We start from the raw sequence: 15653 nt of genomic DNA on the forward strand, positions 1-15653 counted from the left end.
GGAAAGATGGAGACTTTTTTCTTTTTCCTCACAGTAAATACATTAATGTCAACTATCAAAACTGAGCAAAGTATTTCATAATAAACTAAGCAACCAACGAGAACCCTATTGAACATTGGATGTAAATTATATTTTTGTGGTTATTTTAGAAAATACACTTAGTGCTGCAATAGAAAGATAAATCTTAATACTAATTTGTTAAAATATGTAATTTGAAGTATTTTGTATGCAGGGGCAGTCTTTGCAATAAACAAAAGTATGCAATCTCCTAGGGCCACCAGTAGCATAGGGCCCCTATGAGCTAAATAGCAAATACAAATGAGATTTATGTGTTGATTTTAACTTGTACTTAAATACATTATATATTTTAAAAGCTTTTTATCTAATATTGCAGAAATTATGTTTTGTAATTTGATTGCCGAACCACCCCTGATCATGGTTGTAAAGGTCTGTTTCATGTTTTTATGTAATAATACAATAGTGTGATTGTAGATTGGTGCAAACAAACAATCCAGAGCTGCAATATGGATAGGATGTGCATCAAAGTGATTTTCTGAGAGAGCGAGAGAGAGAGAGAGAGAGAGAGAGAGAGAGAGAGAGAGAGAGAGAGAGAGAGAGAGAGAGATCATAATGTTATTTGAGTGGAGCAGAAAACACAAAAAGACCTAGGAAAATTTGTCACTGCACTCCCCAAATCAACTCATTCAGAGTAGTGCTGCCAGACAGCCTCTGCAGACTGTATGTAGTGTTAGTGCCAATGTTTGTGTAGAACAGAACTGCCTTCTGACTCTTTCTAGTGAGTTTTGTCAATCAGCTCAGCTCACCAATAAGAGATGGGTTTATAAATAGTTGTTCATTTACCTGCAGAGGCTTTTTCAAACTTGTCAATATTACTTTACAGCACAGCTCATTCAAATGTGAGAATTAAAGAAACGTTTCAGTATTATTGCAAAATCTTAATCCAAATCTAAAGTCAGATATGTATCTAAAGAACTTGACGTTCTGGCTCCAATTGAGGGAATACAGGTCCTGATTATTTCGGGTTTTTTTGTTTGTTTGTTTTTTTTCCATTTAAAAAAAAAACAAACCCAAAACAAAACAAAACACTGCGCCTATCATTCACTCCCATCCCCACTCTCGTAGGTCCTGTAAGCCTTGCTCCCATCATTCACTTAAAGTAGCTTTCTGTTTTCAGAGTTTTCTGTTTATTAGCCAAAGAGTAGCACACACGGTATTACAACAGCAGGCTGAACAAGTGATTAATGCATTTGGGGTAAAAGAAATAAAGTGTAGCTAAGTTTGCAGTATGGGACATCTGCTTTTATCAAGCCTGCGCAGTGCTTGCAGGACCTAAAGTTATTTAAATCACACGTTCCCGCCCCGCTTTAAGACCGAGGAGTGGGACTCACAACGTGCGGGTGGCCTTACCACAAGACACCTCGGACCAAGTCGAGGCTGCACCAAAAAATTCGTACAGATTCTTGAAGATCTTAGTAATGTTATTTATTTTATTTCCTATTCTCAGTTCTTAAGGTGATTATTTTTTCACTCTTTGGTAATGTGAAAAAAAAACCTGAGTCGGCCAGTTTAGCTAGTTTGTTAGGAAATCAATTTCAATGCAAGATCCAGCGTCTACGTTTCCACAGAAACAAACTGTCCAATCAGAATGGTTAATGAATGGTATGTCAAAATTTAAGCCTATATGATTAAAGCTTGCTGGACTCTTCAACAGTTTGAAACACCAAATTCATTAATGCTTGTGTTTGTGCTGTGGCTGTACTAGCAACATAGCAGAAGTCATATCGATAAGGTAATAACAGTTATTCGGTAACGTTACGGTCTAAAATGTTTGCTCCATTGCGAAATGTTAGCCCTCAGATAACTAGCCAGCTCGGTAAATTAACCTAGCAAGCCTACCTAGTTCATGCATTACTAGCTAGCTAGCTAAGAGTTTTCTGTTTATTAGCCGGTATCATGTAGCTAGTTTTAGATTCCTAAATAACGCTAGCTAATCTTAGTTAAGATATAGGAGGTCGATTTTGCAGCCACGTACTTCAACCTATACGTTTAGCTAAAAGTTTTTGTTTTTTTAATAATTGGTTTAGCGAACTAGCTTGCATTCTCATTAGCCAGGTTAGCTAGGATAATTATCTAGCTATGTTTATGAAAGTAATGTGAGCTAACAGGTGTTTAGGTCTCGTAAAAAACTAAATGTATGGGTTGTAAATTCCATGTGCTTCGCATAGTTTTTTTTCCGGGTGTTAAGATGTCTTCAGATGAAGATAAGCCAAATAGTCTTAACTTACCAAGGGACTCGGACAGAGGAAGCTCAGTGTCTTCTGAACTTCAAGTGAGTAGCTTTCTTAATAATAGCAGATTTTTGGTAACAGGTTTTAGCTACATAGATCGTTAAATACGTTTATGACACACTTTATGCAGTGATGTACTGTTAAGTCTGTCACATGTCTAACCTTTCACAACCTCTCATGATAGGATGAGTATGAAGAACTGCTTCGCTTTGCGGTGGTCACTTCAAAGTATGAGCCCGCTCGTCCATCACAACTACTGACCGGCTCACTTACTTCAAAAAAAGCCCAGAGTTCCAGTTTAATGGATGATGCAAGATATCAGGAGCATGAGGGTTGGAAGAATTTTTCTCTATAGCAATGACATATATATGTAAGAGTGGATAAAGATGGCAATTGCAGGCTTCTAGACTTATTTAAACCTAGGTATATTTAAATATTAAATAATATTAGGTACACAATTGGATATTATATCGGGGCTGTTTCTTTCATCATGTTTTTATAGTGTTTATAATTTAGTACCTGGCCATACTTGAAATCTGTTTTTGATATCAGAAAATGGGAAACAATCTGCACCTTCAAGTGAGATCATTTCAGGCACAACTACTCCACAGTTTGAAGGATCCAGACCACAGAGTCAACTTTCTGAAGGTCAATCCACCTAATACTACAAGACATAAGCAGTACCTGATCAGAGTACCTTTGCTACTATTGTCAGTGAACATTGTATTGTCTTCAGGGCAGGAGATGATAGCCAGGTCTGCAAGAGAATCACAGAGAACTACTGAGTCAGACAGATATGGGCAGAGCAGTCCAGATCCTATGGTCACTGTAATGACTGAGATGTCCATTTCTGAGGAGAACCTGAACAAGATGGAGAACATTCTGGAAACCTGGAGTAACAACCTAAAGGTTTGAATTTCCTCTAAAATTTGCAATGCTGTTAAATAATATAGATAATGGTAGATAATGACCCTTTTTTTTTTAGTTTTTTTTCATTCTTTTGAAACTATACTCCAGCACATTGGATGATAGTTTTCAGGGTAGGTAAACCATTTAGGAAAGTCAGTCCTTTCAATAAGTAATGAGGCAGGAAGCTGCATCATTACATTATCGCATGATTCTGGCATTGGCATCTGCAGTCTGCCTTTGTTGTTCTTCGACATGAGGACTAAAAAAAATCCAGTAGAGCAGGCTATCCCAAAGCTGGAAAATCGAGAATAGGTAATTCAGAGAAAAATCTAAATCACTAGGTATGTAAGGTTAAGTGTACATACTTGAGTTGACATTAAGATTTTATTCAGAAAGAAAATATTGATGAATAGCAAGAATGCAATGGTGAGGCAGCAGGCATTTGGACTGAACTGTATGAAAGTGAAAGAATGAGTGAAGGAGAAAATAAATCTGTTCATGGTCAAAAGCATTCAATCACATCTGTCAAACAAGCTGAATTTTTGAAATCAAAATTGAGTCAGTGCTCAAGATTTGTCTTTAAAGCAGCCAGCAACCTGCTCTGCCAGTTTTCTTCCCCCCGCAGAGCATTTTCACGTCCGGTAGATAGCACCTTAATCACCAACATTTTTGCAGAGCAATGTGATGATGGAGCTGAGGAAATGGAGACTGGCCTTGGTGGAGCAACACAAGCTGGAGATGAAGAAGGAGAGGGAAAGGCATGCTGCTCATGTAGCAGGCATTAATGTGGAGATGGATGGCCTCAAAGACCTGCTGAACACCTACCAGACCTCCAATCAGAGGAAAGATGAGGTGTGTCCTCTTCCCCTTCTTATTCTGGCAAAGAAAATTGCATTGTGTGAGACAAGCCTGACAAAGAACTTGGGCAAATGAATCATGACTTGATCCTGAACAACGGTCGCGTGTATAATTTTAGTAGCTATCTTCCAATATCAACATTGTCATGCAAATCAGACAGTAGAGGATGCAAACACCCTCAGGTCCACAGTCACTTGCTGTTGTCTGCTTTGCGGCAGGTCATCATGAACCTGACGCGGGCAATTGACAGGCAGCGTGAGCGGACGGAGCTAATGAGGCGCTTCACCCACTGGAGGCTCCAGCGCTGCGCTGCGAGGGAGGAGGTGAGCTGCGTGACAAGGCCACTGCAGAGCAGAGCTGCTGCACACAGGCACAGGACCTCCATCCTTTCACATGCCTGTTTATTTAGCTCGGGTTTATGTACATGTTCATTCATGTGTTGGACAGGATTGTTGTTCACAGAGTTCATTCCCAGAGTTTGTTGTTTACTTATAGACCACTTGGTACTTAACAGAAAATGTTCCCAAAATAAAGTTCCAAAAATTTTCTTATGTGATTTGCAAAGGTGTAAATGTATTGGAAAGAGTTTAAATTGCCAGTGTCTCTAAATCTGTCCATATACTCTACAGAATAAGAGATTTTCAAAATACAATCACTCAAGTTTCTATCTGTGTAAAAGTGAAATAGGAAGTGACCGACTGACTGGCCTGTGGACTTATTACACGGCCTGCCTCTCCTTTCCACTCTGGACCACAGGTGCAGGGAAGCAAGGTAGCAGAGCAGCACTACCATCTACAGCTGAAAAGGAAGGTGTGGGTTGCCTGGCATTCTCTCATCCAGACCGACTGGAGGGAGACAGTGGAGCGGGCATGCCGGGCCCGCGCAGAGGAGGTCTGCCTGCAGCTCTCCGCAGACTACGAGGCCAAGCTTGCGGAGGTAAACAGACCTGTCGGCAGCCTGACAAACCTGTGTGTTCTGGATGAAACTAGGTGGGGGGCTGAAAAGTGGCCAGACCATGACAAAAACAATACCATGCTACCCTGATCAGTTTAATGGTCTGAGTTCAATTAATCAGCAGTTAGTTTTGACTTTAATGAGGCCAAGAAGAACAGTACATTCCAGTGGTACCAAGTGATCTTGTTCAAATGACAAGTGGTGTTCAGCTGAATATGGGGACTTGCACTGAGCATGTGTATGTTTTAGCACGTGGACGCCCTGCACAGGGCCCAGGCCGAGATCCAGAGACTGCGCGCTGAGAGGGAGCGCTACGAAGACTCCATGAAGAAGGCGTTCATGCGGGGGGTGTGCGCACTCAACATCGAGGCCCTCAGCATGTTCCACACTGGAGGGACAGGTGGACAGGAGCGAGGTGAGCTAGCCTTTACCACAGAGAAGTGATGCTGGGGACCCACGTGTGTCTAAGATATGGCTAAACTACTCCAGACACCCCTTGACTGAATCACAGGCTGGTTTGGTGACTGAAAAGGATTGACTGTGTACTTTGGTCCAAGACTAAGAATAACTTGTATCTGGATAAATGGCTCATTGTTTTGTAAGTAATACTTTATTACCAACAACTTGGAAACCCAAGGGGATTCGAAGTTCTGACTGGCACCTTTTGTTTATGGTGAAAATACTGTATGCAATTTATGTGTGTGTCTAATGCATGCAATTTGTTCAGCAAAAGTACAAGAACTGTATAAAAGACAAGGCCAGAGAGATAATAAAACCATGTAGGCATTAATTGGGCAGTAAAGGTGACACTTTACCTTTTGTTTATTAAAATGGGTATGATCTGACAGCACTTCTCACCTAAAGCACTTCTCACTTCATCTCTTCCTTATAAATCCATGTGTTTGGCAGTGCTGCACATGCATTTGGTGCTCTTAGAACAACCAAGCAACAAAAACGTTTGGGCTGTCTGTGTTTTCTGAGCCAGCAGCATGAACATGCCGGAAAACTGAGATTTCCCAGTCAACCTCCAGCTTGCTTTGTACTGCAGTGAAAATAAACGCAAAAGGTTTGTCATTAGGGCCATTGATCCGCTGCCTGGATGTTTTGATGCACCCTTCATTATTGCAATAGCCTGGTCTCGAGTTTAAGTTGGCCCATGTTGGTCGTGTCCTCTATTGAGAATAAGTACATAAGAAATAAGAAGAGGAGCACACAGGAATAGAATCCGGGGGGGTTAGAATTGGATATCGGTGCATAAACAGTGGCAGACCATATTCCATTGACCCAACTGATCAATATTCCTATAGATATTAAGTGGTGATGTTGGCAGCAGTTTAAGAATAATCATTTCCTTTTCTGCCATTTATAATGAATAACTGCAGGGTTGAGTAGTGTACTTGTAAGCGTTTTCATTTTGTTCTCACATACTGTATCTCATGAATATCTCCTTTTGCTAGTATGCGATCGAGAAGAAGTCAATACATTTTAGGAAAGATTTTTCCTTTCATTTTTCCCTCCTTGGTGGTTTCCTACGTTGCGCACAACAGACTGACTAACTTCTTGGTCCTTCTAAGAAATTAGACCAAAGCAAGACATAAGAGCTATATAAAAACTAGCCTGTTCATAGCACAGCAGTATACCTCTCACTTTAAACCGCTAAAGGCCCTTTTGCTCTACAAAGTTTACATACGTGAGTTCCCGAAAAAATAATTAAATTAAAATTACCAGGCTACCATAAGGATAGTCACTTCATCTCGCACTAGCATGCTCAGATCAGACTGAGCCTCTGGTCTACTGGTGTGACTGTAACTGTACTTATTGTAACCAAATAAATGCAGCAGTTTAATTTCCTTCTTCAAGATGCCCTGCCCTCGGGGGACGAGCCCAGCTCCAGCTCAGCATCCGGTCGTCTGTTCCATACTAGCACGTCCACACGCCTTAGCCCAACCTTTATGGACTCTCCAGTGCCACCCGGCCCCTCCCACAGCAATACAGAAGGCACAGAAGCAGTAAGCCGTGAAAAATTCTGCAGGGTCGATGTATAAAGGGGACAGTCCACTTACCACTGCACATATTCGACTGGAAAGAAACGGTTATTTTTTTATTATGTATTAGGAACTGTCATGCTTAGTAATAAACAGATTAACCTGGGAGCTATATATTTGATTTGGACCAGCCAGTCTGTTTCTGGTTAGTTCAACATTTAGTTAAACTGGAGGCATTCTGAACAATGTGTTTCTTCAGATCTGATTTCTGATTGGCTCTATAGCATGTCTTCATTATTAATGAAAGGTTTTATCTCCTGAATGGTCAAAAACATAAGTAGCATATTGGTCTCCAGACAAAAGATTTTCTAGATAATTTAGACATGGTACACTTCAGCTCAGTTCAAGCCAAATTGTATTTCCTTTTTAAAAGCACATTTAATAGTCTAAACCCATTATCATGTTGCAGGGTCACTATACATCTCAGGCTGGCTATGGCACTGTAGAGGCACTGCCTTCCACTACAGTGGTGAACTCCTCTTTACTACCAGGAGGCAGCACAAGTTCCTTGAGACAGGTACAAGCACTGCTGACTATAACTTTTCAGATGCAAACTGAATATTTCTCTGTATGTACTGCATCTTTAGTACCACGAAAGCTATCCTTTGTCAGTCCTTTGAATTTACTGTGAGTTACTTGCACTTGGCTTGTTGGTCATTTCTGTAGTCAAGTGCACGGATGGTCACAGCTGGACAGCAGAAAGCTTCCAAGACTGTGACTGCACGCATAACCGGGCGCTCCGAGCTGACCAGGATGGGGCGTCCTCCCAGCAGCATGCAAGTTATGGGTGTGTCCCCACCCATGAGTTCTGTCATTGTGGAAAGACACCACCCTGTCACTCAGGTAACAGAGCCTGCTTGTGTATATTCTGAGATGTTGTTGTTTTTTTGTTTCTAAAAAAACAAAAAACAAAAACTGCTGCTGCTACCAATGAATGAAGGCTATTATGTGCATGTTATCATTATGCAAATAAGATGATGCTAAATGGTCCCCACTAGGATTCATTAATTGTTAGCAAAGTTAGCACTTTGGGTGGAAAAACACAATTGTAATTGCAGAGCATAGAAATTTTCAGAGTTCAATACAGATTGCTTCATTGTTTTTTCTACTTCCACCCTGATGGTCTTTCCCAGCGTACTGTCAGCCAGGCAACAGCAGCCAAGTTCCCACGCTCCGCTCTACAGAGTCAAACTGTGTCCAGCACCAAGAGCTCTTCCAGCCAGGCCAGAGGACAGACCTCTGCATTTCACGTCCACTCCATCAAAGTAGTGGACTAATTCGCTCGTCCCAACCCACAGCCTATCCCATGAACACATGAGAGTGGCGTGAGTGTAACTGGTGTACTAGTTTACACAAGTTGGTTATAAAAAAGTTTTTACCTTGTTTATTGGCAAAAATGTTTGACTGTGCTAATTTGAGAATCAGGAAGAATTCGTTAAACCATTTATACCATGCATGTGTTACTGTCAGTGTTTTTGGAATGTTTTGTTAAATTTTTATTTGAAGTATTTTTATACTAATGCAATTTAATGATCAGATTTGTTTATAAGAGAACCCTTTTATTTACTTTATGATATAGTGTCTATTGTCACTGGTTTGTCTTGCGTGTAGCTGTTCACCTGATGATGAGTGATGCAATTATTTTCTTCAGTACATCAAATTTAAATCCACCCATGCACAATCCTGTAATAATTTCTTTTGTTGATGAGAATGAATGTAATATGGTCACCATTCATCAGTCAGGTAGGCTTGTTAATGTAATGTACCATTAGGGTGACAGTAAAAATGTGAGTGACTCCTTCATGGGAAATAAAGCTTTGCTTCACTTTATTTTAGTCTGCACTGCTTCATGAAATTGTACATTTCCGATTACCAGTGTCCTCTCCCTCCATCCTTAGTTTTTCTGTCAGTACAAAAGAGATACTGCATATGAAATCATATTTTCTTCACATATTCTTCAGCGAAGAATTAGTAGTTTGAAAGCTTAACAACATGGGGAGTCTATAGAATGAAAAATGTATCTAGTCATACCTGCCATTTTCAGATTCCCGACAGAGATCAGTGCCTGGTAAAGCTCTTTATTTGGGCTTTTCTGTGCCACCACCACTCCATGGAGCCATATCAGTAGCATCCTGTTTCCATGCTCCTGGTAGCTGTTGGGACCTACAAACACATGCAGTCAAGTCCCTATGTACTCTAGGATAACCGCTGCATCAAGCATTGATGTTAGGTTGGAATTAAATTGAGGGTCCAGTAGGAGCCACATGTAACTGTCCCAGCAACCACAACACTTGTTTCTACACTACGCTACAGCATTAACTACATTAGTGTTTTTTGGGTGAAGTGTTGGCTTAAGTGAGCTGGTCTCAGAGGAGCCAGAACCACCACCTGTCCACTGCTCCTCGATGGCAGCCACCTGCTGCTCAGTGAAGTCCCAGTGCTGTGCTAACTTCTTCCACTCGTTCTTCTTTAGCATCTTGTAAGCCAGGTTCCACATCATGTCACGGACCTGCTTCGTTTCAGGGCGGTGATCCAATTTAAACCTCAATGGATATTCATCATGGAGGCTCTCGGTAACTTCTCCACTGGACTGAAAAGGGGCCCGTAGCTTTGAAAAACAGTCTGGCTGGGCGCATTATCAAGTATTAGGGCTGGCAAATCTTTATCTACATTATTAACTTGTCATATTATATTGAATTATCAATATGTTTTGTGGTATTCAAGCCCTCTAACAAAATAAATAAGATTGAATGACATTTAGGCATGGCAATATATACAGAGTAAAATTAGATTAACTTTTTATGCTAATATTGAATGGCTGAGGAAATAAAAAGTGATTGACATCACGAAAGATTAATACCAAGAAAGATTTAAATGCAGTCTACAGCATAGTCCCATTCCAGCTATTTTATACCAAATACTCACCCTTATCCAGTTGAAGTATCTTTCAGCTTTGATTATCATGTCTACAATGATCACTACATCAGCTCTTGCTGCTACCCCGAGGACTGTTTTACCCTGCTGGATTTTTCAAATATAGAAGAACGTTTCAGTGAAATTTCACAACTTCAATAAATTTGACATTCCATAATGTTTCTGGTATGGCTAAAAATCAGCCTACCCTGTCTTTGATCTCCATATCCACACCAGCTTTCAGTATCATCTCCACCACATCCACCTTGCCCAGTTCTGCTGCAGTGTGGAGGGCTGTCTGACCCAGCTGAAAAGGGTGGAACACACTTCCATGAGCTCGTTTGAAATGCATAAGCATACATGATTACAGAAGAACATTTACCACAGAACCCACATGATCTGTGATGTTCGGGTCACAGCCCGACTCCAGCAGTGTGTGGATCACAGGAATGTAACAGTTCTTCACTGCCAGGTGGAATGGTGTCTGTAAGTACTAGAAAAAATATAGTTTCATTTATTTTAGCAAAGCTAATATCGCATCTCTTGACCTATTCAATTTATGATCTCATGATTCATCAGAAACACCTTACTAGTGACATTCGAATATATTATATAATCAAACCATTCTATATGAAAGAAGTAGGCCTACTATATGTCTGTATTTAGAAAAGCAGTTTCAGTGATTTACATTGTTTTGAATGTTCATCTGAGCACCACTGTTAACAAGGAGCTTCACCACAGATGTATGGCCCTTTTCGCACACAGCATGGAGAGGACTTGTCCCGTTCTGTGATCCAACAGAACACACCATAATAGAAACCAAAAAGCATCATTAGTTTGTGGAATCAAATGACTACTCCAAGATCTTCCTACATTCATGAAGGTAAAAGACCTGAGCTTTTGCCACCTCCAAGTTTCTATCTAAGGGGCTTCTTACATACTAGAGTATGAGTGTTTGGGTCACAGTTGGCTTCCAGTAGAGCTAAAACACAGTCCTCATAAGCTCCATCTGCAGCCAGATACAATGCTGTTTCCCCATCCTAGAAACAACAAATTAACATCCTTCATTCATTCAGAATGTGGTTTCTACCATTGTGTACTGAGGTATTTGACTTGTGTCATTTTTGTTATACTTCACCAAGGCCCTTACATGATTGACTTCATTACGGATCGCAAAGCTCTCGAGCAACAACTGCATAGCTTCTAGATGACCATTCCTAGCAGCGAGATGCAAAGGCGTGTCTCCATTCTGCCAAGAGAGAGGTTGAGAAACAGAGTCTAGTGAGGTTAAGCCCTCATGCCCTGGACAGGTCACATACACTTGTGATGCCCGGCTGGGAGTAGCTTTCTACTTTAGTGACATCCACATCCACATCCACATCCACAAACACTGTCAAGCACACACCACAAAATTTAGCTTCAGTGCCGCAGAGAAAACTATACAAAAACCTGGTTTCCTTCCATGGTCGCCATTTTGTAATCCTCCTCCATCATCATCTGCAGCATTGTCACGCGGCCATGCTCTGCCGCAACAGCAAAAGGCCTGCTGCCATGCTGTCACACAGAGAGAACGTAACTGTTAGGCACATCTGTCTGTACACGTTAAAGTAATAAATGAAGCCTGTAATGGCACAGGTAGTTCCAGGTACCATTAAGCACAATACTGCAGATAATAAGTTAAGCCATTCATGACCCACGTGGCATTGTGTAGAATTATGCCCACTGCTCAAAAAGATTAAGAGAAAACAATCGTCATAGTGTAACACCAAGTCAATTAAACTTGAGGGATATCAATCTGTCAATATCTAGGAAGCATAAGCGATTGTAAAGCAATTTGACATGATTTGGTGCAAATGAAAGTGAAAACAGGTGCACTGGAAAGGCAATAGCAAGACAACCCCCAAAAAGGGAATGGTTTTACAGGTCCTGGCCACAGATAATTACTTTCTCCTTATCCTTCCTGACTGATTCTTCTCTAAAGTAAATGTAGTGGTGCAATTTGCTAGTGTCCTTGTAATTTGCTAGCATGAGATGGTACCTGCATCACTTTCAGGTTGCACAGGTAGTCCAGCTCCTCCAAGATGGCACATCCATATGTCCTATCCATATGTCCCACAAGAAGGTTTGCTGTGTCTACCAGGAGAGTTTCAAGAACATGGAGGATATACCAGGACACAGGCCATTACACAAAGAGTTAGACAGGGCCATATAAGGTCATGACTCCAGCATCTGGGGACTAGTATCTGCTCCTTTGTGTGAGGAGGAACAGGACGAGCATTGGCAGAGCCATATAAAATGACCTCTAGTGGGCTAGTGGTGTGCATGTTTCTGACCAAACTGTCAGAAACAGACTCCATGAGGGTAGCATGAGGGCCTGACGTCCTCTAGGGGGACCTGTGCTCACATCCCAGCACCATGCAGCTCAATTAGCATTTGCCAGAGTATAACAGAATTGGCAAGTCTGCCACTGGCATCCCATTATCTTCATAGATGAGAGCATGTTCACACTGAACACATGACAGACGTAAAATAGTCTGGAGATACCATGGTGAACATTATGCTGCCTGAAACACCATTAACCATGACAAGTTTGGCAGTGGGCCAGTGACAGTCAGGGGAGGCATATTCTCAGAGGGTTGCACAAACCTCCATGTGATAGCCAGTGGAACACTGCCTGCTGTTAAGCACTGGGATGAAATTCTCCAATCCATTGTCAGACCTTGCTGGTGCAATGGGCCATGGGTTCACACGACCAGTGTGTGAAGGCAGTTCCTGGATGATGAAGGTATTGATGCCACTGACTGGCCCCCATGTTCTCCAAACCTGAATCCAACTGAGAACCGCTGGGACATTACATATCCAAATACCGCCAAGTAGTACTACAGACTGTCCAGGAGCTCTCTGATGCCTTAATCCAGGTCTGGGAGGAGGTCCCCCAGGACACCATCTGCCATCTGAGTGTGCCCAGACATTGTCAGGAGTGTATCCAGGCGCATGGAGGCCATACACACCACAAAGTAACAAGTTGCCATGATGAAATTCGCACAAATTGGATCAGCCTGTGATTTCTACTTTTTTTTTTAAAATTTGCTTTGATTTTCAGTGTGATTTTGAATCCAACGTTCAGTGGGTTGATAATTTTGGTTTGCTCTGACAGTTGTTAACATCATTTTGTTATGAACAAACTACATAATTTATATCAATACAGATTTCCAGTAATTTTTTTGCTGAAGATCCAGTGTGTGATTTAAGTGTTTCCTTAATTTTTGAGCAGTGTACATAACATTAAATGGAAAAGATGAAACCCATAACCACTCAGGTAGGATTATGTAAATGATAACTGCTCCTTGAGTGGTGTATAGTTTATAGTAACCTTACTACACATTCTTTCCATTACTATGAGTTTGCTGTTTATTTTGGGGGTCAGATTTTGTTCATGGCCTTCTTGAAAGCAAAGAGTGATTTCAGTTAGAACCAAAAGAATGAAACTTCCTAGCCTACATGGTCTTCTTTGTCGAGTTCTCTCATCTGAAGGTCTTTGACGATGTACTGCACGATTTCAGTGTGATCGTTGACGGCAGCACAGTGCATCATGTTCATCCCTTCCTGGGGACAGAGTGACATTCAAGGTAATGTACCATAATAATGTTTGATATTTAGAATTATTCTTATTATAGCAAGCTTAGTACTGGAAAGAGATTATCGCAAACTCACCTCGGTTTCGACCCTCTGATCAGCCCCACTTTGAACCAGCAGCTTCAGGATTTCTAGACTGCCGAACCACGCTGCGAGGTGAATGGCAGTTACTCCGTACTGTACGGAAAGAACGCACAGCCGATGCAATATTTGCACAGCATATTCTGTGTGTGACTTTTTCAGTCTGATTTGAATAAAAGCTTCTACAGCCTACCTTGTCAGGTAAGTCCAGCTTTGCTCTCCTCCTGAGCAGGAGATCGACAGCTTCTACATTTTTGCAGGCCACCGCATAATGAAGTGCAGTCCGATGGTGCTGGAATGAGACAGAAATCATTCACAACATTTCTATTTCAGCCCACATCAAAACACAAATGAAAGTAAGTGTTGTACTGGACCCTAAAGTTACAATAAGCACAATTTCCATATTTTCCTTGTTGTAAAGAATGTATGGACCATCTATTAATATTAACTGTATCAACTTTATAGGTTAAAAATACTGTTTGTATTTCAGGTCAATAAATGTTACTAAAATATATTTGACCTACTACGTTTTTTGCATTAACGTTCACACCCCTTCCTAAAACCTTCATGGCTTCCACATCGTTCCTCTTTGCTGCTTCGATGTATTCTTTCTCAGCCTCAAGCACTGGAGGACAGAACAGGAAACAAACAAAAAACTGACCATATGGAGTTACTTTTATTTTGACATCTCTGTTAACATATTGAGCACACACAAACAGCATCCGTTTTGTGTGTTCACATCAAACATGGTTTGAAGTAGGTCCTGTGACCATTAATGATTTACTCATGGAAACATATGAAAACAACCATGCTTATATACTGCAGAAGCATCTATATAAATGGTGTTACCTACACGTCACACCACAAACAATATAACGTAGAAAAGTATAATTATTTCCTGGGATAATGGAGGTACTTTTGAAAACTCGTGTTTGTAGCTCTAATGTAAGAATACTATACTTTATGCATGGTGTGGGCCAAACCTACAGTTAACATGGAAAACCCAAGTTTGAACAAAAAATAATTCAGCAATGATGACATTACTGTTAAAATTCTATTAATTTATTAATAACAGGGTAAGTAAACAACTACATTAACAAAACTAATCATGTTGTGACTTTGCACAAGGTTATGTACTTACACATCTCCACATTATCAAAACTGGTGTCTTCCTCTGGTTCTTTTGGCAATATGAAGTCTGTGACACCTTTGACATACCCTGATTTAATCCATAATTTAGGGTTCAGGTTTTCTTTTTTCAGCATTGGTTGCTTCATGATTCTTTCTTTCAGAGCCAAAACTCTCTCGTCCATTGTTCCATCGAAGCTCTTTGCTATGACACAGAGTGTACTCCGAAGTGGCTAGGTTTGTTTGCTTTGGGAGACTACACCCAAAGCAGATTTGCTCTCACCAGAAGTACATACAAGTAAAATGTATTAAAGGAAAATCAAATGGAACACTCATTTAAGCTTTTCAAAAGTTGCTAAAACCATTTTTGAAAACTCATAGTAATCACTTGCATCTTTAAATTAAGAAAAATCATGCTTGTTTTGCTACAACAGTTTTAATCCAACCCTATTACCACCAACCACAGCTGTACCCTTTTGGAATCATGTACCGAAAGTTTATGAAAGCTGAGGTAATAGCTAATTTTCAGTCTGTTGTCAATCAAATTTCAATGAATGAAATATTTTACAAGTGTAAAATACTAGCTGGGTACGCTGGGCTGGAATTTTGATCTCTTTCCTATACAACCATGCAGTGTGGAAGTTACCAGGGGGTTGGGATGTAGAGCAACAATTTCAAATAGTTCCAAAAATGACATCTGACATTCCAAAACATGTTTGAAGCAAAACATAAATGAAGAACCAAAAGTGCTTTAAGCTTCCAGCTTAGTAAGCTGTTTTAACCCACCGAAAAACTTTAGAAAAGTGGAATACTTATCAAA

The 15653-nt window shown here is 40.7% G+C and overlaps 3 protein-coding genes across 4 annotated transcripts in view; 1 reads left to right on the forward strand and 2 right to left on the reverse strand.

Moving 5' to 3' along the window:
* sv2ca (synaptic vesicle glycoprotein 2Ca) overlaps positions 1-2397 on the reverse strand; it is a 32626-nt gene extending 30229 nt beyond the window's left edge. Inside the window, exon 1 of the mRNA XM_027015070.3 lies at positions 2307-2397. The gene's annotated coding sequence lies outside the window, so the exon portion shown is untranslated. The remainder of the gene's footprint in view (positions 1-2306) is intronic.
* poc5 (POC5 centriolar protein homolog (Chlamydomonas)) lies at positions 1728-8905 on the forward strand. 2 transcript variants are annotated; one of them, XM_081714089.1, is made up of 13 exons: positions 1728-1810; positions 2247-2350; positions 2494-2641; positions 2862-2957; positions 3046-3218; positions 3894-4070; positions 4295-4399; positions 4833-5012; positions 5280-5445; positions 6891-7039; positions 7485-7592; positions 7742-7918; positions 8209-8905. In XM_081714089.1, exons 2-13 carry the CDS (start codon positions 2267-2269, stop codon positions 8350-8352), a joined length of 1707 nt encoding a protein of 568 aa, XP_081570215.1. In that variant the 5' UTR covers positions 1728-1810; positions 2247-2266; the 3' UTR covers positions 8353-8905. The 2 variants fall into 2 exon arrangements, with proteins under 2 accessions (XP_081570215.1, XP_081570216.1); XM_081714090.1 differs by lacking the exon at positions 6891-7039 and having other exon boundaries at positions 1749-1810; positions 2248-2350.
* On the reverse strand, positions 8881-15627 carry ankdd1b (ankyrin repeat and death domain containing 1B). Its single transcript, XM_027015058.3, has 15 exons — positions 14847-15627; positions 14230-14330; positions 13899-13997; positions 13703-13801; positions 13490-13594; positions 11438-11542; positions 11139-11237; positions 10930-11028; positions 10677-10775; positions 10383-10481; positions 10197-10295; positions 10001-10096; positions 9464-9665; positions 9107-9238; positions 8881-8978 (listed from the first exon to the last, which is right to left on the reverse strand). Exons 1-15 carry the CDS (start codon positions 15016-15018, stop codon positions 8923-8925), a joined length of 1662 nt encoding a protein of 553 aa, XP_026870859.2. The 5' UTR covers positions 15019-15627; the 3' UTR covers positions 8881-8922.
* Positions 15628-15653: the final 26 nt, after the last annotated feature.

This window comes from Electrophorus electricus, chromosome 5, assembly GCF_041902795.1.
Source record: "Electrophorus electricus isolate QZ-2024a chromosome 5, ASM4190279v1, whole genome shotgun sequence".
Lineage (NCBI taxonomy): Eukaryota > Metazoa > Chordata > Actinopteri > Gymnotiformes > Gymnotidae > Electrophorus > Electrophorus electricus.

Coding starts and splice junctions, on each gene's coding strand:
- ankdd1b (XM_027015058.3), bottom strand. CDS start 15,018: ATGGACGAGAGAGTTTTGGCTCTGAAAGAAAGAATCATGAAGCAACCA. Junction 14,331..14,846: donor TTTTGATAATGTGGAGATGT/GTAAGTACATAA, acceptor TCTGTCCTCCAG/TGCTTGAGGCTGAGAAAGAA. Junction 8,979..9,106: donor CGGGAATCTGAAAATGGCAG/GTATGACTAGAT, acceptor TTGTACTGACAG/AAAAACTAAGGATGGAGGGA.
- poc5 (XM_081714089.1), top strand. CDS start 2,267: ATGTCTTCAGATGAAGATAAGCCAAATAGTCTTAACTTACCAAGGGAC. Junction 2,642..2,861: donor AAGATATCAGGAGCATGAGG/GTTGGAAGAATT, acceptor TTTTGATATCAG/AAAATGGGAAACAATCTGCA. Junction 7,040..7,484: donor ATACAGAAGGCACAGAAGCA/GTAAGCCGTGAA, acceptor ATCATGTTGCAG/GGTCACTATACATCTCAGGC.